The following is a 27013-nucleotide window of genomic DNA, read 5'->3' on the forward strand; positions in this document are numbered from 1 at the left end:
CGAAATTATCATGTATCTCTGTTTCTGCCTGTTTCTATCTGATATTATCATGTATCTCTGTTTCTGCCTGTTCCTATCTGATATGATCATGTATCTCTGTTTCTGCCTGTTTGTATCTGATATTATCATGTATCTCTGTTTCTGCCTGTTTCTATCTGATATTATCATATATCTCTGTTTCTGCCTGTTCCTATCTGATATTATCATGTATCTCTGTTTCTGCCTGTTTCTATCTGATATTATCATGTATCTCTGTTTCTGCCTGTTCCTATCTGATATGATCATGTATCTCTGTTTCTGCCTGTTTCTATCTGATAATATCATGTATCTCTGTTTCTGCCTGTTTGTATCTGATATTATCATGTATCTCTGTTTCTGCCTGTTTCTATCTGATAATATCATGTATCTCTGTTTCTGCCTGTTTGTATCTGATATTATCATGTATCTCTGTTTCTGCCTGTTTGTATCTGATATTATCATGTATCTCTGTTTCTGCCTGTTTGTATCTGATATTATCATGTATCTCTGTTTCTGCCTGTTTGTATCTGATATTATCATGTATCTCTGTTTCTGCCTGTTCCTATCTGATATTATCATGTATCTCTGTTTCTGCCTGTTCCTATCTGATGTTATCATGTATCTCTGTTTCTGCCTGTTCCTATCTGATATTATCATGTATCTCTGTTTCTGCCTGTTTGTATCTGATATTATCATGTATCTCTGTTTCTGCCTGTTCCTATCTGATATTATCATGTATCTCTGTTTCTGCCTGTTTGTATCTGATATTATCATGTATCTCTGTTTCTGCCTGTTCCTATCTGATATTATCATGTATCTGATATTATCATGTATCTCTGTTTCTGCCTGTTCCTATCTGATATTATCATGTATCTCTGTTTCTGCCTGTTTGTATCTGATATTATCATTTATCTCTGTTTCTGCCTGTTTCTATCTGATATTATCATGTATCTCTGTTTCTGCCTGTTCCTATCTGATATTATCATATATCTCTGTTTCTGTCTGTTCCTATCTGATATTATCATGTATCTCTGTTTCTGCCTGTTTGTATCTGATATTATCATGTATCTCTGTTTCTGCCTGTTCCTATCTGATATTATCATGTATCTCTGTTTCTGCCTGTTCCTATCTGATATTATCATGTATCTGATATTATCATGTATCTCTGTTTCTGCCTGTTCCTATCTGATATTATCATGTATCTCTGTTTCTGCCTGTTTGTATCTGATATTATCATGTATCTCTGTTTCTGCCTGTTCCTATCTGATATTATCATGTATCTGATATTATCATGTATCTCTGTTTCTGCCTGTTCCTATCTGATATTATCATGTATCTCTGTTTCTGCCTGTTTGTATCTGATATTATCATGTATCTCTGTTTCTGCCTGTTCCTATCTGATATTATCATGTATCTCTGTTTCTGCCTGTTCCTATCTGATATTATCATGTATCTGATATTATCATGTATCTCTGTTTCTGCCTGTTTCTATCTGATATTATCATGTATCTCTGTTTCTGCCTGTTTGTATCTGATATTATCATGTATCTCTGTTTCTGCCTGTTCCTATCTGATATTATCATGTATCTCTGTTTCTGCCTGTTCCTATCTGATATTATCATGTATCTCTGTTTCTGCCTGTTCCTATCTGATATTATCATGTATCTGATATTTTCATGTATCTCTGTTTCTGCCTGTTCCTATCTGATATTATCATGTATCTCTGTCTATGAAACAGGATTCAGCAGTCATTTATCTACCCAACAGTGACAGATTCATCTGATATTATCATGTATCTCTGTTTCTGCCTGTTCCTATCTGATATTATCATGTATCTCTGTCTATGAAACAGGATTCAGCAGTCATTTATCTACCCAACAGTGACAGATTCATCTGATATTATCATGTATCTCTGTTTCTGCCTGTTCCTATCTGATATTATCATGTATCTCTGTCTATGAAACAGGATTCAGCAGTCATTTATCTACCCAACAGTGACAGATTCATCTGATGTTATCATGTATCTCTGTCTATGAAACAGGATTCAGCAGTCATTTATCTACCCAACAGTGACAGATTCATCTGATATTATCATGTATCTCTGTCTATGAAACAGCAGTCATTTATCTACCCAACAGTGACAGATTCATCTGATATTATCATGTATCTCTGTCTATGAAACAGGATTCAGCAGTCATTTATCTACCCAACAGTGACAGATTCATCTGATATTATCATGTATCTCTGTCTATGAAACAGCAGTCATTTATCTACCCAACAGTGACAGATTCATCTGATATTATCATGTATCTCTGTCTATGAAACAGCAGTCATTTATCTACCCAACAGTGACAGATTCATCTGATATTATCATGTATCTCTGTCTATGAAACAGCAGTCATTTATCTACCCAACAGTGACAGATTCATCTGATATTATCATGTATCTCTGTCTATGAAACAGCAGTCATTTATCTACCCAACAGTGACAGATTCATCTGATATTATCATGTATCTCTGTCTATGAAACAGCAGTCATTTATCTACCCAACAGTGACAGATTCATCTGATATTATCATGTATCTCTGTCTATGAAACAGGATTCAGCAGTCATTTATCTACCCAACAGTGACAGATTCATCTGATGTTATCATGTATCTCTGTCTATGAAACAGGATTCAGCAGTCATTTATCTACCCAACAGTGACAGATTCATCTGATATTATCATGTATCTCTGTCTATGAAACAGCAGTCATTTATCTACCCAACAGTGACAGATTCATCTGATATTATCATGTATCTCTGTCTATGAAACAGGATTCAGCAGTCATTTATCTACCCAACAGTGACAGATTCATCTGATATTATCATGTATCTCTGTCTATGAAACAGGATTCAGCAGTCATTTATCTACCCAACAGTGACAGATTCATCTGATATTATCATGTATCTCTGTCTATGAAACAGCAGTCATTTATCTACCCAACAGTGACAGATTCATCTGATATTATCATGTATCTCTGTCTATGAAACAGCAGTCATTTATCTACCCAACAGTGACAGATTCATCTGATATTATCATGTATCTCTGTCTATGAAACAGGATTCAGCAGTCATTTATCTACCCAACAGTGACAGATTCATCTGATATTATCATGTATCTCTGTCTATGAAACAGCAGTCATTTATCTACCCAACAGTGACAGATTCATCTGATGTTATCATGTATCTCTGTCTATGAAACAGGATTCAGCAGTCATTTATCTACCCAACAGTGACAGATTCATCTGATATTATCATGTATCTCTGTCTATGAAACAGCAGTCATTTATCTACCCAACAGTGACAGATTCATCTGATATTATCATGTATCTCTGTCTATGAAACAGCAGTCATTTATCTACCCAACAGTGACAGATTCATCTGATATTATCATGTATCTCTGTCTATGAAACAGCAGTCATTTATCTACCCAACAGTGACAGATTAATCTGATATTATCATGTATCTCTGTCTATGAAACAGCAGTCATTTATCTACCCAACAGTGACAGATTCATCTGATATTATCATGTATCTCTGTCTATGAAACAGGATTCAGCAGTCATTTATCTACCCAACAGTGACAGATTCATCTGATATTATCATGTATCTCTGTCTATGAAACAGGATTCAGCAGTCATTTATCTACCCAACAGTGACAGATTCATCTGATATTATCATGTATCTCTGTCTATGAAACAGCAGTCATTTATCTACCCAACAGTGACAGATTCATCTGATATTATCATGTATCTCTGTCTATGAAACAGCAGTCATTTATCTACCCAACAGTGACAGATTCATCTGATATTATCATGTATCTCTGTCTATGAAACAGGATTCAGCAGTCATTTATCTACCCAACAGTGACAGATTCATCTGATGTTATCATGTATCTCTGTCTATGAAACAGCAGTCATTTATCTACCCAACAGTGACAGATTCATCTGATATTATCATGTATCTCTGTCTATGAAACAGCAGTCATTTATCTACCCAACAGTGACAGATTCATCTGATATTATCATGTATCTCTGTCTATGAAACAGCAGTCATTTATCTACCCAACAGTGACAGATTCATCTGATATTATCATGTATCTCTGTCTATGAAACAGCAGTCATTTATCTACCCAACAGTGACAGATTCATCTGATATTATCATGTATCTCTGTCTATGAAACAGCAGTCATTTATCTACCCAACAGTGACAGATTCATCTGATATTATCATGTATCTCTGTCTATGAAACAGGATTCAGCAGTCATTTATCTACCCAACAGTGACAGATTCATCTGATATTATCATGTATCTCTGTCTATGAAACAGCAGTCATTTATCTACCCAACAGTGACAGATTAATCTGATATTATCATGTATCTCTGTCTATGAAACAGGATTCAGCAGTCATTTATCTACCCAACAGTGACAGATTCATCTGATATTATCATGTATCTCTGTCTATGAAACAGCAGTCATTTATCTACCCAACAGTGACAGATTCATCTGATATTATCATGTATCTCTGTCTATGAAACAGCAGTCATTTATCTACCCAACAGTGACAGATTCATCTGATATTATCATGTATCTCTGTCTATGAAACAGGATTCAGCAGTCATTTATCTACCCAACAGTGACAGATTCATCTGATATTATCATGTATCTCTGTCTATGAAACAGCAGTCATTTATCTACCCAACAGTGACAGATTCATCTGATATTATCATGTATCTCTGTCTATGAAACAGGATTCAGCAGTCATTTATCTACCCAACAGTGACAGATTCATCTGATATTATCATGTATCTCTGTCTATGAAACAGCAGTCATTTATCTACCCAACAGTGACAGATTCATCTGATATTATCATGTATCTCTGTCTATGAAACAGCAGTCATTTATCTACCCAACAGTGACAGATTCATCTGATATTATCATGTATCTCTGTCTATGAAACAGCAGTCATTTATCTACCCAACAGTGACAGATTCATCTGATATTATCATGTATCTCTGTCTATGAAACAGCAGTCATTTATCTACCCAACAGTGACAGATTCATCTGATATTATCATGTATCTCTGTCTATGAAACAGCAGTCATTTATCTACCCAACAGTGACAGATTCATCTGATATTATCATGTATCTCTGTCTATGAAACAGCAGTCATTTATCTACCCAACAGTGACAGATTCATCTGATATTATCATGTATCTCTGTCTATGAAACAGCAGTCATTTATCTACCCAACAGTGACAGATTCATCTGATATTATCATGTATCTCTGTCTATGAAACAGGATTCAGCAGTCATTTATCTACCCAACAGTGACAGATTCATCTGATATTATCATGTATCTCTGTCTATGAAACAGCAGTCATTTATCTACCCAACAGTGACAGATTCATCTGATATTATCATGTATCTCTGTCTATGAAACAGCAGTCATTTATCTACCCAACAGTGACAGATTCATCTGATATTATCATGTATCTCTGTCTATGAAACAGCAGTCATTTATCTACCCAACAGTGACAGATTCATCTGATATTATCATGTATCTCTGTCTATGAAACAGCAGTCATTTATCTACCCAACAGTGACAGATTAATCTGATATTATCATGTATCTCTGTCTATGAAACAGCAGTCATTTATCTACCCAACAGTGACAGATTCATCTGATATTATCATGTATCTCTGTCTATGAAACAGGATTCAGCAGTCATTTATCTACCCAACAGTGACAGATTCATCTGATATTATCATGTATCTCTGTCTATGAAACAGCAGTCATTTATCTACCCAACAGTGACAGATTCATCTGATATTATCATGTATCTCTGTCTATGAAACAGGATTCAGCAGTCATTTATCTACCCAACAGTGACAGATTCATCTGATATTATCATGTATCTCTGTCTATGAAACAGCAGTCATTTATCTACCCAACAGTGACAGATTCATCTGATATTATCATGTATCTCTGTCTATGAAACAGCAGTCATTTATCTACCCAACAGTGACAGATTCATCTGATATTATCATGTATCTCTGTCTATGAAACAGCAGTCATTTATCTACCCAACAGTGACAGATTCATCTGATATTATCATGTATCTCTGTCTATGAAACAGCAGTCATTTATCTACCCAACAGTGACAGATTCATCTGATATTATCATGTATCTCTGTCTATGAAACAGCAGTCATTTATCTACCCAACAGTGACAGATTCATCTGATATTATCATGTATCTCTGTCTATGAAACAGGATTCAGCAGTCATTTATCTACCCAACAGTGACAGATTCATCTGATATTATCATGTATCTCTGTCTATGAAACAGCAGTCATTTATCTACCCAACAGTGACAGATTCATCTGATATTATCATGTATCTCTGTCTATGAAACAGCAGTCATTTATCTACCCAACAGTGACAGATTCATCTGATATTATCATGTATCTCTGTCTATGAAACAGGATTCAGCAGTCATTTATCTACCCAACAGTGACAGATTCATCTGATGTTATCATGTATCTCTGTCTATGAAACAGGATTCAGCAGTCATTTATCTACCCAACAGTGACAGATTCATCTGATATTATCATGTATCTCTGTCTATGAAACAGCAGTCATTTATCTACCCAACAGTGACAGATTCATCTGATATTATCATGTATCTCTGTCTATGAAACAGCAGTCATTTATCTACCCAACAGTGACAGATTCATCTGATATTATCATGTATCTCTGTCTATGAAACAGGATTCAGCAGTCATTTATCTACCCAACAGTGACAGATTCATCTGATGTTATCATGTATCTCTGTCTATGAAACAGGATTCAGCAGTCATTTATCTACCCAACAGTGACAGATTCATCTGATATTATCATGTATCTCTGTCTATGAAACAGCAGTCATTTATCTACCCAACAGTGACAGATTCATCTGATATTATCATGTATCTCTGTCTATGAAACAGCAGTCATTTATCTACCCAACAGTGACAGATTCATCTGATATTATCATGTATCTCTGTCTATGAAACAGCAGTCATTTATCTACCCAACAGTGACAGATTCATCTGATATTATCATGTATCTCTGTCTATGAAACAGCAGTCATTTATCTACCCAACAGTGACAGATTCATCTGATGTTATCATGTATCTCTGTCTATGAAACAGCAGTCATTTATCTACCCAACAGTGACAGATTCATCTGATATTATCATGTATCTCTGTCTATGAAACAGCAGTCATTTATCTACCCAACAGTGACAGATTCATCTGATATTATCATGTATCTCTGTCTATGAAACAGCAGTCATTTATCTACCCAACAGTGACAGATTCATCTGATATTATCATGTATCTCTGTCTATGAAACAGGATTCAGCAGTCATTTATCTACCCAACAGTGACAGATTCATCTGATATTATCATGTATCTCTGTCTATGAAACAGCAGTCATTTATCTACCCAACAGTGACAGATTCATCTGATATTATCATGTATCTCTGTCTATGAAACAGGATTCAGCAGTCATTTATCTACCCAACAGTGACAGATTCATCTGATATTATCATGTATCTCTGTCTATGAAACAGCAGTCATTTATCTACCCAACAGTGACAGATTCATCTGATATTATCATGTATCTCTGTCTATGAAACAGCAGTCATTTATCTACCCAACAGTGACAGATTCATCTGATATTATCATGTATCTCTGTCTATGAAACAGCAGTCATTTATCTACCCAACAGTGACAGATTCATCTGATATTATCATGTATCTCTGTCTATGAAACAGGATTCAGCAGTCATTTATCTACCCAACAGTGACAGATTCATCTGATATTATCATGTATCTCTGTCTATGAAACAGCAGTCATTTATCTACCCAACAGTGACAGATTCATCTGATATTATCATGTATCTCTGTCTATGAAACAGGATTCAGCAGTCATTTATCTACCCAACAGTGACAGATTCATCTGATATTATCATGTATCTCTGTCTATGAAACAGCAGTCATTTATCTACCCAACAGTGACAGATTCATCTGATATTATCATGTATCTCTGTCTATGAAACAGCAGTCATTTATCTACCCAACAGTGACAGATTCATCTGATGTTATCATGTATCTCTGTCTATGAAACAGGATTCAGCAGTCATTTATCTACCCAACAGTGACAGATTCATCTGATATTATCATGTATCTCTGTCTATGAAACAGGATTCAGCAGTCATTTATCTACCCAACAGTGACAGATTCATCTGATATTATCATGTATCTCTGTCTATGAAACAGCAGTCATTTATCTACCCAACAGTGACAGATTCATCTGATATTATCATGTATCTCTGTCTATGAAACAGCAGTCATTTATCTACCCAACAGTGACAGATTCATCTGATATTATCATGTATCTCTGTCTATGAAACAGCAGTCATTTATCTACCCAACAGTGACAGATTCATCTGATATTATCATGTATCTCTGTCTATGAAACAGCAGTCATTTATCTACCCAACAGTGACAGATTCATCTGATGTTATCATGTATCTCTGTCTATGAAACAGGATTCAGCAGTCATTTATCTACCCAACAGTGACAGATTCATCTGATATTATCATGTATCTCTGTCTATGAAACAGCAGTCATTTATCTACCCAACAGTGACAGATTCATCTGATATTATCATGTATCTCTGTCTATGAAACAGCAGTCATTTATCTACCCAACAGTGACAGATTCATCTGATATTATCATGTATCTCTGTCTATGAAACAGCAGTCATTTATCTACCCAACAGTGACAGATTCATCTGATATTATCATGTATCTCTGTCTATGAAACAGCAGTCATTTATCTACCCAACAGTGACAGATTCATCTGATGTTATCATGTATCTCTGTCTATGAAACAGCAGTCATTTATCTACCCAACAGTGACAGATTCATCTGATATTATCATGTATCTCTGTCTATGAAACAGCAGTCATTTATCTACCCAACAGTGACAGATTCATCTGATATTATCATGTATCTCTGTCTATGAAACAGCAGTCATTTATCTACCCAACAGTGACAGATTCATCTGATATTATCATGTATCTCTGTCTATGAAACAGGATTCAGCAGTCATTTATCTACCCAACAGTGACAGATTCATCTGATATTATCATGTATCTCTGTCTATGAAACAGCAGTCATTTATCTACCCAACAGTGACAGATTCATCTGATATTATCATGTATCTCTGTCTATGAAACAGGATTCAGCAGTCATTTATCTACCCAACAGTGACAGATTCATCTGATATTATCATGTATCTCTGTCTATGAAACAGCAGTCATTTATCTACCCAACAGTGACAGATTCATCTGATATTATCATGTATCTCTGTCTATGAAACAGCAGTCATTTATCTACCCAACAGTGACAGATTCATCTGATATTATCATGTATCTCTGTCTATGAAACAGCAGTCATTTATCTACCCAACAGTGACAGATTCATCTGATATTATCATGTATCTCTGTCTATGAAACAGGATTCAGCAGTCATTTATCTACCCAACAGTGACAGATTCATCTGATATTATCATGTATCTCTGTCTATGAAACAGCAGTCATTTATCTACCCAACAGTGACAGATTCATCTGATATTATCATGTATCTCTGTCTATGAAACAGGATTCAGCAGTCATTTATCTACCCAACAGTGACAGATTCATCTGATATTATCATGTATCTCTGTCTATGAAACAGCAGTCATTTATCTACCCAACAGTGACAGATTCATCTGATATTATCATGTATCTCTGTCTATGAAACAGCAGTCATTTATCTACCCAACAGTGACAGATTCATCTGATATTATCATGTATCTCTGTCTATGAAACAGCAGTCATTTATCTACCCAACAGTGACAGATTCATCTGATATTATCATGTATCTCTGTCTATGAAACAGCAGTCATTTATCTACCCAACAGTGACAGATTCATCTGATATTATCATGTATCTCTGTCTATGAAACAGCAGTCATTTATCTACCCAACAGTGACAGATTCATCTGATATTATCATGTATCTCTGTCTATGAAACAGGATTCAGCAGTCATTTATCTACCCAACAGTGACAGATTCATCTGATATTATCATGTATCTCTGTCTATGAAACAGCAGTCATTTATCTACCCAACAGTGACAGATTCATCTGATATTATCATGTATCTCTGTCTATGAAACAGCAGTCATTTATCTACCCAACAGTGACAGATTCATCTGATATTATCATGTATCTCTGTCTATGAAACAGCAGTCATTTATCTACCCAACAGTGACAGATTCATCTGATATTATCATGTATCTCTGTCTATGAAACAGGATTCAGCAGTCATTTATCTACCCAACAGTGACAGATTCATCTGATATTATCATGTATCTCTGTCTATGAAACAGCAGTCATTTATCTACCCAACAGTGACAGATTCATCTGATATTATCATGTATCTCTGTCTATGAAACAGGATTCAGCAGTCATTTATCTACCCAACAGTGACAGATTCATCTGATATTATCATGTATCTCTGTCTATGAAACAGCAGTCATTTATCTACCCAACAGTGACAGATTCATCTGATATTATCATGTATCTCTGTCTATGAAACAGGATTCAGCAGTCATTTATCTACCCAACAGTGACAGATTCATCTGATATTATCATGTATCTCTGTCTATGAAACAGCAGTCATTTATCTACCCAACAGTGACAGATTCATCTGATATTATCATGTATCTCTGTCTATGAAACAGGATTCAGCAGTCATTTATCTACCCAACAGTGACAGATTCATCTGATATTATCATGTATCTCTGTCTATGAAACAGCAGTCATTTATCTACCCAACAGTGACAGATTCATCTGATATTATCATGTATCTCTGTCTATGAAACAGCAGTCATTTATCTACCCAACAGTGACAGATTCATCTGATATTATCATGTATCTCTGTCTATGAAACAGGATTCAGCAGTCATTTATCTACCCAACAGTGACAGATTCATCTGATATTATCATGTATCTCTGTCTATGAAACAGCAGTCATTTATCTACCCAACAGTGACAGATTCATCTGATATTATCATGTATCTCTGTCTATGAAACAGGATTCAGCAGTCATTTATCTACCCAACAGTGACAGATTCATCTGATATTATCATGTATCTCTGTCTATGAAACAGCAGTCATTTATCTACCCAACAGTGACAGATTCATCTGATATTATCATGTATCTCTGTCTATGAAACAGCAGTCATTTATCTACCCAACAGTGACAGATTCATCTGATATTATCATGTATCTCTGTCTATGAAACAGCAGTCATTTATCTACCCAACAGTGACAGATTCATCTGATATTATCATGTATCTCTGTCTATGAAACAGCAGTCATTTATCTACCCAACAGTGACAGATTCATCTGATATTATCATGTATCTCTGTCTATGAAACAGCAGTCATTTATCTACCCAACAGTGACAGATTCATCTGATATTATCATGTATCTCTGTCTATGAAACAGCAGTCATTTATCTACCCAACAGTGACAGATTCATCTGATATTATCATGTATCTCTGTCTATGAAACAGCAGTCATTTATCTACCCAACAGTGACAGATTCATCTGATATTATCATGTATCTCTGTCTATGAAACAGGATTCAGCAGTCATTTATCTACCCAACAGTGACAGATTCATCTGATATTATCATGTATCTCTGTCTATGAAACAGCAGTCATTTATCTACCCAACAGTGACAGATTCATCTGATATTATCATGTATCTCTGTCTATGAAACAGCAGTCATTTATCTACCCAACAGTGACAGATTCATCTGATATTATCATGTATCTCTGTCTATGAAACAGCAGTCATTTATCTACCCAACAGTGACAGATTCATCTGATATTATCATGTATCTCTGTCTATGAAACAGCAGTCATTTATCTACCCAACAGTGACAGATTAATCTGATATTATCATGTATCTCTGTCTATGAAACAGCAGTCATTTATCTACCCAACAGTGACAGATTCATCTGATATTATCATGTATCTCTGTCTATGAAACAGGATTCAGCAGTCATTTATCTACCCAACAGTGACAGATTCATCTGATATTATCATGTATCTCTGTCTATGAAACAGCAGTCATTTATCTACCCAACAGTGACAGATTCATCTGATATTATCATGTATCTCTGTCTATGAAACAGGATTCAGCAGTCATTTATCTACCCAACAGTGACAGATTCATCTGATATTATCATGTATCTCTGTCTATGAAACAGCAGTCATTTATCTACCCAACAGTGACAGATTCATCTGATATTATCATGTATCTCTGTCTATGAAACAGCAGTCATTTATCTACCCAACAGTGACAGATTCATCTGATATTATCATGTATCTCTGTCTATGAAACAGCAGTCATTTATCTACCCAACAGTGACAGATTCATCTGATATTATCATGTATCTCTGTCTATGAAACAGCAGTCATTTATCTACCCAACAGTGACAGATTCATCTGATATTATCATGTATCTCTGTCTATGAAACAGCAGTCATTTATCTACCCAACAGTGACAGATTCATCTGATATTATCATGTATCTCTGTCTATGAAACAGGATTCAGCAGTCATTTATCTACCCAACAGTGACAGATTCATCTGATATTATCATGTATCTCTGTCTATGAAACAGCAGTCATTTATCTACCCAACAGTGACAGATTCATCTGATATTATCATGTATCTCTGTCTATGAAACAGCAGTCATTTATCTACCCAACAGTGACAGATTCATCTGATATTATCATGTATCTCTGTCTATGAAACAGGATTCAGCAGTCATTTATCTACCCAACAGTGACAGATTCATCTGATGTTATCATGTATCTCTGTCTATGAAACAGGATTCAGCAGTCATTTATCTACCCAACAGTGACAGATTCATCTGATATTATCATGTATCTCTGTCTATGAAACAGCAGTCATTTATCTACCCAACAGTGACAGATTCATCTGATATTATCATGTATCTCTGTCTATGAAACAGCAGTCATTTATCTACCCAACAGTGACAGATTCATCTGATATTATCATGTATCTCTGTCTATGAAACAGCAGTCATTTATCTACCCAACAGTGACAGATTCATCTGATATTATCATGTATCTCTGTCTATGAAACAGGATTCAGCAGTCATTTATCTACCCAACAGTGACAGATTCATCTGATATTATCATGTATCTCTGTCTATGAAACAGCAGTCATTTATCTACCCAACAGTGACAGATTCATCTGATATTATCATGTATCTCTGTCTATGAAACAGCAGTCATTTATCTACCCAACAGTGACAGATTCATCTGATATTATCATGTATCTCTGTCTATGAAACAGGATTCAGCAGTCATTTATCTACCCAACAGTGACAGATTCATCTGATGTTATCATGTATCTCTGTCTATGAAACAGGATTCAGCAGTCATTTATCTACCCAACAGTGACAGATTCATCTGATATTATCATGTATCTCTGTCTATGAAACAGCAGTCATTTATCTACCCAACAGTGACAGATTCATCTGATATTATCATGTATCTCTGTCTATGAAACAGCAGTCATTTATCTACCCAACAGTGACAGATTCATCTGATATTATCATGTATCTCTGTCTATGAAACAGGATTCAGCAGTCATTTATCTACCCAACAGTGACAGATTCATCTGATGTTATCATGTATCTCTGTCTATGAAACAGGATTCAGCAGTCATTTATCTACCCAACAGTGACAGATTCATCTGATATTATCATGTATCTCTGTCTATGAAACAGCAGTCATTTATCTACCCAACAGTGACAGATTCATCTGATATTATCATGTATCTCTGTCTATGAAACAGCAGTCATTTATCTACCCAACAGTGACAGATTCATCTGATATTATCATGTATCTCTGTCTATGAAACAGCAGTCATTTATCTACCCAACAGTGACAGATTCATCTGATATTATCATGTATCTCTGTCTATGAAACAGCAGTCATTTATCTACCCAACAGTGACAGATTCATCTGATGTTATCATGTATCTCTGTCTATGAAACAGCAGTCATTTATCTACCCAACAGTGACAGATTCATCTGATATTATCATGTATCTCTGTCTATGAAACAGCAGTCATTTATCTACCCAACAGTGACAGATTCATCTGATATTATCATGTATCTCTGTCTATGAAACAGCAGTCATTTATCTACCCAACAGTGACAGATTCATCTGATATTATCATGTATCTCTGTCTATGAAACAGGATTCAGCAGTCATTTATCTACCCAACAGTGACAGATTCATCTGATATTATCATGTATCTCTGTCTATGAAACAGCAGTCATTTATCTACCCAACAGTGACAGATTCATCTGATATTATCATGTATCTCTGTCTATGAAACAGGATTCAGCAGTCATTTATCTACCCAACAGTGACAGATTCATCTGATATTATCATGTATCTCTGTCTATGAAACAGCAGTCATTTATCTACCCAACAGTGACAGATTCATCTGATATTATCATGTATCTCTGTCTATGAAACAGGATTCAGCAGTCATTTATCTACCCAACAGTGACAGATTCATCTGATATTATCATGTATCTCTGTCTATGAAACAGCAGTCATTTATCTACCCAACAGTGACAGATTCATCTGATATTATCATGTATCTCTGTCTATGAAACAGCAGTCATTTATCTACCCAACAGTGACAGATTCATCTGATATTATCATGTATCTCTGTCTATGAAACAGGATTCAGCAGTCATTTATCTACCCAACAGTGACAGATTCATCTGATATTATCATGTATCTCTGTCTATGAAACAGCAGTCATTTATCTACCCAACAGTGACAGATTCATCTGATATTATCATGTATCTCTGTCTATGAAACAGGATTCAGCAGTCATTTATCTACCCAACAGTGACAGATTCATCTGATATTATCATGTATCTCTGTCTATGAAACAGCAGTCATTTATCTACCCAACAGTGACAGATTCATCTGATATTATCATGTATCTCTGTCTATGAAACAGCAGTCATTTATCTACCCAACAGTGACAGATTCATCTGATATTATCATGTATCTCTGTCTATGAAACAGCAGTCATTTATCTACCCAACAGTGACAGATTCATCTGATATTATCATGTATCTCTGTCTATGAAACAGCAGTCATTTATCTACCCAACAGTGACAGATTCATCTGATATTATCATGTATCTCTGTCTATGAAACAGCAGTCATTTATCTACCCAACAGTGACAGATTCATCTGATATTATCATGTATCTCTGTCTATGAAACAGCAGTCATTTATCTACCCAACAGTGACAGATTCATCTGATATTATCATGTATCTCTGTCTATGAAACAGCAGTCATTTATCTACCCAACAGTGACAGATTCATCTGATATTATCATGTATCTCTGTCTATGAAACAGGATTCAGCAGTCATTTATCTACCCAACAGTGACAGATTCATCTGATATTATCATGTATCTCTGTCTATGAAACAGCAGTCATTTATCTACCCAACAGTGACAGATTCATCTGATATTATCATGTATCTCTGTCTATGAAACAGCAGTCATTTATCTACCCAACAGTGACAGATTCATCTGATATTATCATGTATCTCTGTCTATGAAACAGCAGTCATTTATCTACCCAACAGTGACAGATTCATCTGATATTATCATGTATCTCTGTCTATGAAACAGCAGTCATTTATCTACCCAACAGTGACAGATTAATCTGATATTATCATGTATCTCTGTCTATGAAACAGCAGTCATTTATCTACCCAACAGTGACAGATTCATCTGATATTATCATGTATCTCTGTCTATGAAACAGGATTCAGCAGTCATTTATCTACCCAACAGTGACAGATTCATCTGATATTATCATGTATCTCTGTCTATGAAACAGCAGTCATTTATCTACCCAACAGTGACAGATTCATCTGATATTATCATGTATCTCTGTCTATGAAACAGGATTCAGCAGTCATTTATCTACCCAACAGTGACAGATTCATCTGATATTATCATGTATCTCTGTCTATGAAACAGCAGTCATTTATCTACCCAACAGTGACAGATTCATCTGATATTATCATGTATCTCTGTCTATGAAACAGCAGTCATTTATCTACCCAACAGTGACAGATTCATCTGATATTATCATGTATCTCTGTCTATGAAACAGCAGTCATTTATCTACCCAACAGTGACAGATTCATCTGATATTATCATGTATCTCTGTCTATGAAACAGCAGTCATTTATCTACCCAACAGTGACAGATTCATCTGATATTATCATGTATCTCTGTCTATGAAACAGCAGTCATTTATCTACCCAACAGTGACAGATTCATCTGATATTATCATGTATCTCTGTCTATGAAACAGGATTCAGCAGTCATTTATCTACCCAACAGTGACAGATTCATCTGATATTATCATGTATCTCTGTCTATGAAACAGCAGTCATTTATCTACCCAACAGTGACAGATTCATCTGATATTATCATGTATCTCTGTCTATGAAACAGCAGTCATTTATCTACCCAACAGTGACAGATTCATCTGATATTATCATGTATCTCTGTCTATGAAACAGGATTCAGCAGTCATTTATCTACCCAACAGTGACAGATTCATCTGATGTTATCATGTATCTCTGTCTATGAAACAGGATTCAGCAGTCATTTATCTACCCAACAGTGACAGATTCATCTGATATTATCATGTATCTCTGTCTATGAAACAGCAGTCATTTATCTACCCAACAGTGACAGATTCATCTGATATTATCATGTATCTCTGTCTATGAAACAGCAGTCATTTATCTACCCAACAGTGACAGATTCATCTGATATTATCATGTATCTCTGTCTATGAAACAGGATTCAGCAGTCATTTATCTACCCAACAGTGACAGATTCATCTGATGTTATCATGTATCTCTGTCTATGAAACAGGATTCAGCAGTCATTTATCTACCCAACAGTGACAGATTCATCTGATATTATCATGTATCTCTGTCTATGAAACAGCAGTCATTTATCTACCCAACAGTGACAGATTCATCTGATATTATCATGTATCTCTGTCTATGAAACAGCAGTCATTTATCTACCCAACAGTGACAGATTCATCTGATATTATCATGTATCTCTGTCTATGAAACAGCAGTCATTTATCTACCCAACAGTGACAGATTCATCTGATATTATCATGTATCTCTGTCTATGAAACAGCAGTCATTTATCTACCCAACAGTGACAGATTCATCTGATGTTATCATGTATCTCTGTCTATGAAACAGCAGTCATTTATCTACCCAACAGTGACAGATTCATCTGATATTATCATGTATCTCTGTCTATGAAACAGCAGTCATTTATCTACCCAACAGTGACAGATTCATCTGATATTATCATGTATCTCTGTCTATGAAACAGCAGTCATTTATCTACCCAACAGTGACAGATTCATCTGATATTATCATGTATCTCTGTCTATGAAACAGGATTCAGCAGTCATTTATCTACCCAACAGTGACAGATTCATCTGATATTATCATGTATCTCTGTCTATGAAACAGCAGTCATTTATCTACCCAACAGTGACAGATTCATCTGATATTATCATGTATCTCTGTCTATGAAACAGGATTCAGCAGTCATTTATCTACCCAACAGTGACAGATTCATCTGATATTATCATGTATCTCTGTCTATGAAACAGCAGTCATTTATCTACCCAACAGTGACAGATTCATCTGATATTATCATGTATCTCTGTCTATGAAACAGCAGTCATTTATCTACCCAACAGTGACAGATTCATCTGATATTATCATGTATCTCTGTCTATGAAACAGCAGTCATTTATCTACCCAACAGTGACAGATTCATCTGATATTATCATGTATCTCTGTCTATGAAACAGGATTCAGCAGTCATTTATCTACCCAACAGTGACAGATTCATCTGATATTATCATGTATCTCTGTCTATGAAACAGCAGTCATTTATCTACCCAACAGTGACAGATTCATCTGATATTATCATGTATCTCTGTCTATGAAACAGCAGTCATTTATCTACCCAACAGTGACAGATTCATCTGATATTATCATGTATCTCTGTCTATGAAACAGGATTCAGCAGTCATTTATCTACCCAACAGTGACAGATTCATCTGATATTATCATGTATCTCTGTCTATGAAACAGCAGTCATTTATCTACCCAACAGTGACAGATTCATCTGATATTATCATGTATCTCTGTCTATGAAACAGCAGTCATTTATCTACCCAACAGTGACAGATTCATCTGATATTATCATGTATCTCTGTCTATGAAACAGCAGTCATTTATCTACCCAACAGTGACAGATTCATCTGATATTATCATGTATCTCTGTCTATGAAACAGCAGTCATTTATCTACCCAACAGTGACAGATTCATCTGATATTATCATGTATCTCTGTCTATGAAACAGGATTCAGCAGTCATTTATCTACCCAACAGTGACAGATTCATCTGATATTATCATGTATCTCTGTCTATGAAACAGCAGTCATTTATCTACCCAACAGTGACAGATTCATCTGATATTATCATGTATCTCTGTCTATGAAACAGGATTCAGCAGTCATTTATCTACCCAACAGTGACAGATTCATCTGATATTATCATGTATCTCTGTCTATGAAACAGCAGTCATTTATCTACCCAACAGTGACAGATTCATCTGATATTATCATGTATCTCTGTCTATGAAACAGCAGTCATTTATCTACCCAACAGTGACAGATTCATCTGATATTATCATGTATCTCTGTCTATGAAACAGCAGTCATTTATCTACCCAACAGTGACAGATTCATCTGATATTATCATGTATCTCTGTCTATGAAACAGCAGTCATTTATCTACCCAACAGTGACAGATTCATCTGATATTATCATGTATCTCTGTCTATGAAACAGCAGTCATTTATCTACCCAACAGTGACAGATTCATCTGATATTATCATGTATCTCTGTCTATGAAACAGCAGTCATTTATCTACCCAACAGTGACAGATTCATCTGATATTATCATGTATCTCTGTCTATGAAACAGGATTCAGCAGTCATTTATCTACCCAACAGTGACAGATTCATCTGATATTATCATGTATCTCTGTCTATGAAACAGCAGTCATTTATCTACCCAACAGTGACAGATTCATCTGATATTATCATGTATCTCTGTCTATGAAACAGCAGTCATTTATCTACCCAACAGTGACAGATTCATCTGATATTATCATGTATCTCTGTCTATGAAACAGCAGTCATTTATCTACCCAACAGTGACAGATTAATCTGATATTATCATGTATCTCTGTCTATGAAACAGCAGTCATTTATCTACCCAACAGTGACAGATTCATCTGATATTATCATGTATCTCTGTCTATGAAACAGCAGTCATTTATCTACCCAACAGTGACAGATTCATCTGATATTATCATGTATCTCTGTCTATGAAACAGCAGTCATTTATCTACCCAACAGTGACAGATTCATCTGATATTATCATGTATCTCTGTCTATGAAACAGCAGTCATTTATCTACCCAACAGTGACAGATTCATCTGATATTATCATGTATCTCTGTCTATGAAACAGCAGTCATTTATCTACCCAACAGTGACAGATTTATCTGATATTATCATGTATCTCTGTCTATGAAACAGCAGTCATTTATCTACCCAACAGTGACAGATTCATCTGATATTATCATGTATCTCTGTCTATGAAACAGCAGTCATTTATCTACCCAACAGTGACAGATTCATCTGATATTATCATGTATCTCTGTCTATGAAACAGGATTCAGCAGTCATTTATCTACCCAACAGTGACAGATTCATCTGATTTCTTAGATATTTTTTTGTGGTTGATGCGTTTTCTTTTTGAAAATCTGTTTTGAAATAATATCATATCAAGTATTTATCATTTATATCAAGATATCCCTCAATTAATACTAGAATGGTTGTAGGTATGAAGTCATCATTTCGGGGGATGTACTGAGAGACTACTGTAAATGTAACAAAGAGTCTTCATCGACACGGCCGACCGACCTCCCTGTTTTTCCCCTCTCCCCTCCCTCTCCTCATTCCTCTTCTCCCAGGTTGATTGACAAGCCCGTCCTCTAATCAAATCGAATCGTCGACCATGATTGCAACAGGGGGCCTCCTGCGTATAAACCGGCGCCAGGACTCCCAGCACTCTAAGAACCAAGCTGAGAACAAGAGGAAGAGGAAACAAGCCAAGAGAAAGAAGAACGATGTAGTGGTGGTGGGTAGCATGATGTACTACAATACCCATCATGCTCTGTACTACAGTACCCATCATGCCCTGTGTATTGTATTTAGTTTAGAACGATGTAGTGGTGGTGGGTAGCATGATGTACTACAATACCCATCATGCTCTGTACTACAATACCCATCATGCCCTGTGTATTGTATTTAGTTTAGAACGATGTAGTGGTGGTGGGTAGCATGATGTACTACAATACCCATCATGCTTTGTGTATTGTATCTAGTTTAGAACAATGTAGTTGTGGTGGGTAGCATGATGGACTACAGTACCCATAATGCTTTGTATATTGCATCTAGTTTGGAACTATGTGGTGGTGGTGGGTAGCATGATGGACTACAGTACCCATGATGCTTTGTATATTGCATCTAGTGGTGGGTAGCGATTTCAAAAAGCACAACCTAGATTCGAGCCAATGCGTAGTTCAGCACAACGCGACCCGATGACGTGTTTCTGCGCATGAGCTTAGCTAGCTCACGTCACCAAGACATCACCTACAAGTGTGATCAGGGATTTCTATAGGAGAAGGAAGACGTTTCTGGGCATCGTCCTACTTAACCATCTTTGACAATGTGGTGGTGGTTGGTTGCATGGTGTACTAAACTACATTACCCATAATGCTTGGCGTATTAAGAATTCAGCCATAGCAGAATAATTATACAGTTGTTTGAAGTACAGTAGACCAATATAGCTACTACCATAGGTGTCAAAGCGGTGTGCTGGAAAACCTTGGTAGAGCATGGGTGAACTCATTTTAATTCCCTGGCTTTTTTTCATCTTTTATCCAGCCTCACTTCTCAGTTCTGACTTAAAAACAAGAGCTGTGTTGGAATACCCATACTACAATACTGTATACCACATATTGATGAGTATATACTACATTCTGTAAACTATTAGTTCATTTTAGTGTACAGTAAATGAACGGTATCCTTTCAGTTGAGCGTACTAGAACTTCTCCTGTCTACCGGAATTTGATGCTGTTGCTATGCAACCTCTTGCTAACCTGTTAGCATAACAAATGACTAGCTAAAAATGTTACGATTTAGAGTGTGTTCAGAAATTCAATCTGGGGTGCACTCTGGGCGTTTGTAAATCCAGAGCGTTTCACTATCTGAGTATTCAGAGCGCACACTGCTACTGGACGCATTCAAAGGCAGTCAAGCACCCAAGCTAACTGGCTCACTGGCTCACTCTGACCATTTTACTCGCCCTATCAGAGCTGGTTAGGCTGTTTTCATGTTATCAAATCCAATGTTATTTGTCACATGCACCAAATACAACAGGTGTTGTAGACCTTACAGTGAAATGCTGAATACAACAGATGTAGTAGACCTTACAGTGAAATGCTGAATTACAACAGGTGTAGGTAGACCTCACAGTGAAATGCTGAATACAACAGGTGTAGGTAGACCTCACAGTGAAATGCTGAATACAACAGGTGTAGGTAGACCTCACAGTGAAATGCTGAATACAACAGGTGTAGGTAGACCTCACAGTGAAATGCTGAATACAACAGGTGTAGGTAGACCTCACAGTGAAATGCTGAATACAACAGGTGTAGTAGACCTTACATTGAAATGCTGAATACAACAGGTGTAGTAGACCTTACAGTGAAATGCTGAATACAACAGGTGTAGTAGACCTCACAGTGAAATGCTGAATACAACAGGTGTAGTAGACCTCACAGTGAAATGCTGAATACAACAGGTGTAGTAGACCTCACAGTGAAATGCTGAATACAACAGGTGTAGTAGACCTCACAGTGAAATGCTGAATACAACAGGTGTAGTAGACCTCACAGTGAAATGCTGAATACAACAGGTGTAGTAGACCTCACAGTGAAATCCTGAATACAACAGTTGTAGTAGACCTTACAGTGAAATGCTGAATACAACAGGTGTAGGTAGACCTTACAGTGAAATGCTGAATACAACAGGTGTAGGTAGACCTCACAGTGAAATGCTGAATACAACAGGTGTAGTAGACCTTACAGTGAAATGCTGAATACAACAGGTGTAGTAGACCTTACAGTGAAATGCTGAATACAACAGGTGTAGTAGACCTTACAGTGAAATGCTGAATACAACAGGTGTAGTAGACCTTACAGTGAAATGCTGAATACAACAGGTGTAGTAGACCTTACAGTGAAATGCTGAATACAACAGGTGTAGTAGACCTTACAGTGAAATGCTGAATACAACAGGTGTAGTAGACCTCACAGTGAAATGCTGAATACAACAGGTGTAGTAGACCTCACAGTGAAATGCTGAATACAACAGGTGTAGTAGACCTTAGAGTGAAATGCTGAATACAACAGGTGTAGTAGACCTTACAGTGAAATGCTGAATACAACAGTTGTAGTAGACCTCACAGTGAAATGCTGAATACAACAGGTGTAGTAGACCTTACAGTGAAATGCTTACTTACAAACCCTTAACCAACAATGCAGTTTTTAGAAAATACCTACAAAAAGTAAGATAACAATAGCGAGACTATATACAGGGGGGTACCGCTACAGAGACAATGCGCGGGGGTACCGGTGTCGAGGTAATTGAGGTAATATGTACATGTAGGTAGAGTTATTAAAGTGACTATGCATAGTTAAAAACAGCATAGAAGAGGGGGGGGGGGGGGGGGGATACAAATAGTCTGGGAAGCTATTTGATTGGGTGATCAGGAGTCTTATGGCTTGGGTTTAGAGTCGGTTAAGAAGCCTCTTGGACCTAGACTTGGTGCTCCGGTACCACTTTCCATGCAGTAGCAGAGAAAACAGTCTATGAATAGGGTGGCTGGAGTCTGACAATTTTTAGGGCCTTCCTCTGACACCGCCTGGTATAGACGTCCTGGATGGCAGGAAGCAATTTACTTTACTGACACCGGCCATATTCACTGGGTATTGAGCGTTTGTAAATTAATCAGTTATTCTGCGCGAGAGTGCTCTGAAATCTATATACCACTTAGCTGAAAAATGATGTGAGTAATAAAGTCAATAAACGTTGGGTTTCACAGTGCTGTAATGATATGCGTTTCATAAGGATAGAGTAGCTAACATACTGGTACATACTGCTGTAATGCTATGTGGTCCATAAGGATAGAGTAGCTAACATACTGGTACATACTGCTGTAATGCTATGTGGTCCATAAGGATATAGTAGCTAACATACTGGTACATACTGCTGTAATGCTATGTGGTTCATAAGGATAGAGTAGCTAACATACTGGTACATACTGCTGTAATGCTATGTGGTCCATAAGGATAGAGTAGCTAACATACTGCTGTAATGCTATGTGGTCCATAAGGATAGAGTAGCTAACATACTGGTACATACTGCTGTAATGCTATGTGGTCCATAAGGATAGAGTAGCTAACATACTGGTACATACTGCTGTAATGCTATGTGGTCCATAAGGATAGAGTAGCTAACATACTGGTACATACTGCTGTAATGCTATGTGGTCCATAAGGATAGAGTAGCTAACATACTGCTGTAATGCTATGTGGTTCATAAGGATAGAGCAGCTAACATACTGCTGTAATGCTATGTGGTCCATAAGGATAGAGTAGCTAACATACTGGTACATACTGCTGTAATGCTATGTGGTCCATAAGGATAGAGTAGCTAACATACTGGTACATACTGCTGTAATGCTATGTGGTTCATAAGGATATAGTAGCTAACATACTGGTACATACTGCTGTAATGCTATGTGGTCCATAAGGATAGAGTAGCTAACATACCGGTACATACTGCTGTAATGCTATGTAGTCCATAAGGATAGAGTAGCTAACATACTGGTACATACTGCTGTAATGCTATGTGGTTCATAAGGATAGAGTAGCTAACATACTGGTACATACTGCTGTAATGCTATGTGGTCCATAAGGATAGAGTAGCTAACATACTGGTACATACTGCTGTAATGCTATGTGGTCCATAAGGATAGAGTAGCTAACATACTGGTACATACTGCTGTAATGCTATGTGGTCCATAAGGATATAGTAGCTAACATACTGGTACATACTGCTGTAATGCTATGTGGTTCATAAGGATAGAGTAGCTAACATACTGGTACATACTGCTGTAATGCTATGTGGTCCATAAGGATAGAGTAGCTAACATACTGCTGTAATGCCATGTGGTTCATAAGGATAGAGTAGCTAACATACTGGTACATACTGCTGTAATGCTATGTGGTCCATAAGGATAGAGTAGCTAACATACTGGTACATACTGCTGTAATGCTATGTGGTCCATAAGGATAGAGTAGCTAACATACTGGTACATACTGCTGTAATGCTATGTGGTCCATAAGGATAGAGTAGCTAACATACTGGTACATACTGCTGTAATGCTATGTGGTCCATAAGGATAGAGTAGCTAACATACTGCTGTAATGCTATGTGGTTCATAAGGATAGAGCAGCTAACATACTGCTGTAATGCTATGTGGTCCATAAGGATAGAGTAGCTAACATACTGGTACATACTGCTGTAATGCTATGTGGTCCATAAGGATAGAGTAGCTAACATACTGGTACATACTGCTGTAATGCTATGTGGTTCATAAGGATATAGTAGCTAACATACTGGTACATACTGCTGTAATGCTATGTGGTCCATAAGGATAGAGTAGCTAACATACCGGTACATACTGCTGTAATGCTATGTAGTCCATAAGGATAGAGTAGCTAACATACTGGTACATACTGCTGTAATGCTATGTGGTTCATAAGGATAGAGTAGCTAACATACTGGTACATACTGCTGTAATGCTATGTGGTCCATAAGGATAGAGTAGCTAACATACTGGTACATACTGCTGTAATGCTATGTGGTCCATAAGGATGGAGTAGCTAACATACCGGTACATACTGCTGTAATGCTATGTGGTCCATAAGGATAGAGTAGCTAACATACCACTGTAATGCTATGTCGTCCATAAGGATAGAGTAGCTAACATACTGGTACATACTGCTGTAATGCTATGTGGTCCATAAGGATAGAGTAGCTAACATACTGGTACATACTGCTGTAATGCTATGTGGTCCATAAGGATAGAGTAGCTAACATACTGGTACATACTGCTGTAATGCTATGTGGTTCATAAGGATAGAGTAGCTAACATACTGGTACATACTGCTGTAATGCTATGTGGTTCATAAGGATAGAGTAGCTAACATACTGGTACATACTGCTGTAATGCTATGTGGTCCATAAGGATAGAGTAGCTAACATACTGCTGTAATGCCATGTGGTTCATAAGGATAGAGTAGCTAACATACTGGTACATACTGCTGTAATGCTATGTGGTTCATAAGGATAGAGTAGCTAACATACTGGTACATACTGCTGTAATGCTACGTGGTCCATAAGGATAGAGTAGCTAACATACTGGTACATACTGCTGTAATGCTATGTGGTCCATAAGGATAGAGTAGCTAACATACTGCTGTAATGCTATGTGGTCCATAAGGATAGAGTAGCTAACATACTGGTACATACTGCTGTAATGCTATGTGGTCCAAAAGGATAGAGTAGCTAACATACTGGTACATACTGCTGTAATGCTATGTGGTCCATAAGGATAGAGTAGCTAACATACTGGTACATACTGCTGTAATGCTATGTGGTCCATAAGGATAGAGTAGCTAACATACCGGTACATACTGCTGTAATGCTATGTGGTTCATAAGGATAGAGTAGCTAACATACTGGTACATACTGCTGTAATGCTATGTGGTCCATAAGGATAGAGTAGCTAACATACTGCTGTAATGCTATGTGGTCCATAAGGATAGAGTAGCTAACATACTGGTACATACTGCTGTAATGCTATGTGGTTCATAAGGATAGAGTAGCTAACATACTGCTGTAATGCTATGTGGTCCATAAGGATAGAGTAGCTAACATACTGGTACATACTGCTGTAATGCTATGTGGTCCATAAGGATAGAGTAGCTAACATACTGGTACATACTGCTGTAATGCTATGTGGTCCATAAGGATAGAGTAGCTAACATACTGTTGTAATGCTATGTGGTCCATAAGGATAGAGTAGCTAACATACTGGTACATACTGCTGTAATGCTATGTGGTTCATAAGGATAGAGTAGCTAACATACTGGTACATACTGCTGTAATGCTATGTGGTTCATAAGGATATAGTAGCTAACATACTGGTACATACTGCTGTAATGATATGTGGTCCATAAGGATAGAGTAGCTAACATTCTGCTACATACTGCTGTAATGCTATGTGGTCCATAAGGATAGAGTAGCTAACATACTGCTGTAATGCTATGTGGTCCATAAGGATAGAGTAGCTAACATACCGGTACATACTGCTGTAATGCTATGTGGTTCATAAGGATAGAGTAGCTAACATACTGCTGTAATGCTATGTGGTTCATAAGGA

At 36.8% G+C, this 27013-nt stretch overlaps 1 protein-coding gene across 1 annotated transcript in view; it reads left to right on the forward strand.

The window, feature by feature from the left end:
* LOC118944873 (uncharacterized) overlaps nt 1–27013 on the forward strand; it is a 47197-nt gene that overhangs the window by 9128 nt on the left and 11056 nt on the right. Inside the window, exon 3 of the mRNA XM_090226134.1 lies at nt 20409–20575. Within this exon, the coding sequence (XP_090082260.1) occupies nt 20453–20575 (123 nt within the window). The 5' untranslated portion in view covers nt 20409–20452. The remainder of the gene's footprint in view (nt 1–20408; nt 20576–27013) is intronic.

This window comes from Oncorhynchus mykiss, chromosome 28 (genome assembly GCF_057628025.1).
Source record: "Oncorhynchus mykiss isolate SJ-2025 chromosome 28, ASM5762802v1, whole genome shotgun sequence".
NCBI lineage: Eukaryota > Metazoa > Chordata > Actinopteri > Salmoniformes > Salmonidae > Oncorhynchus > Oncorhynchus mykiss.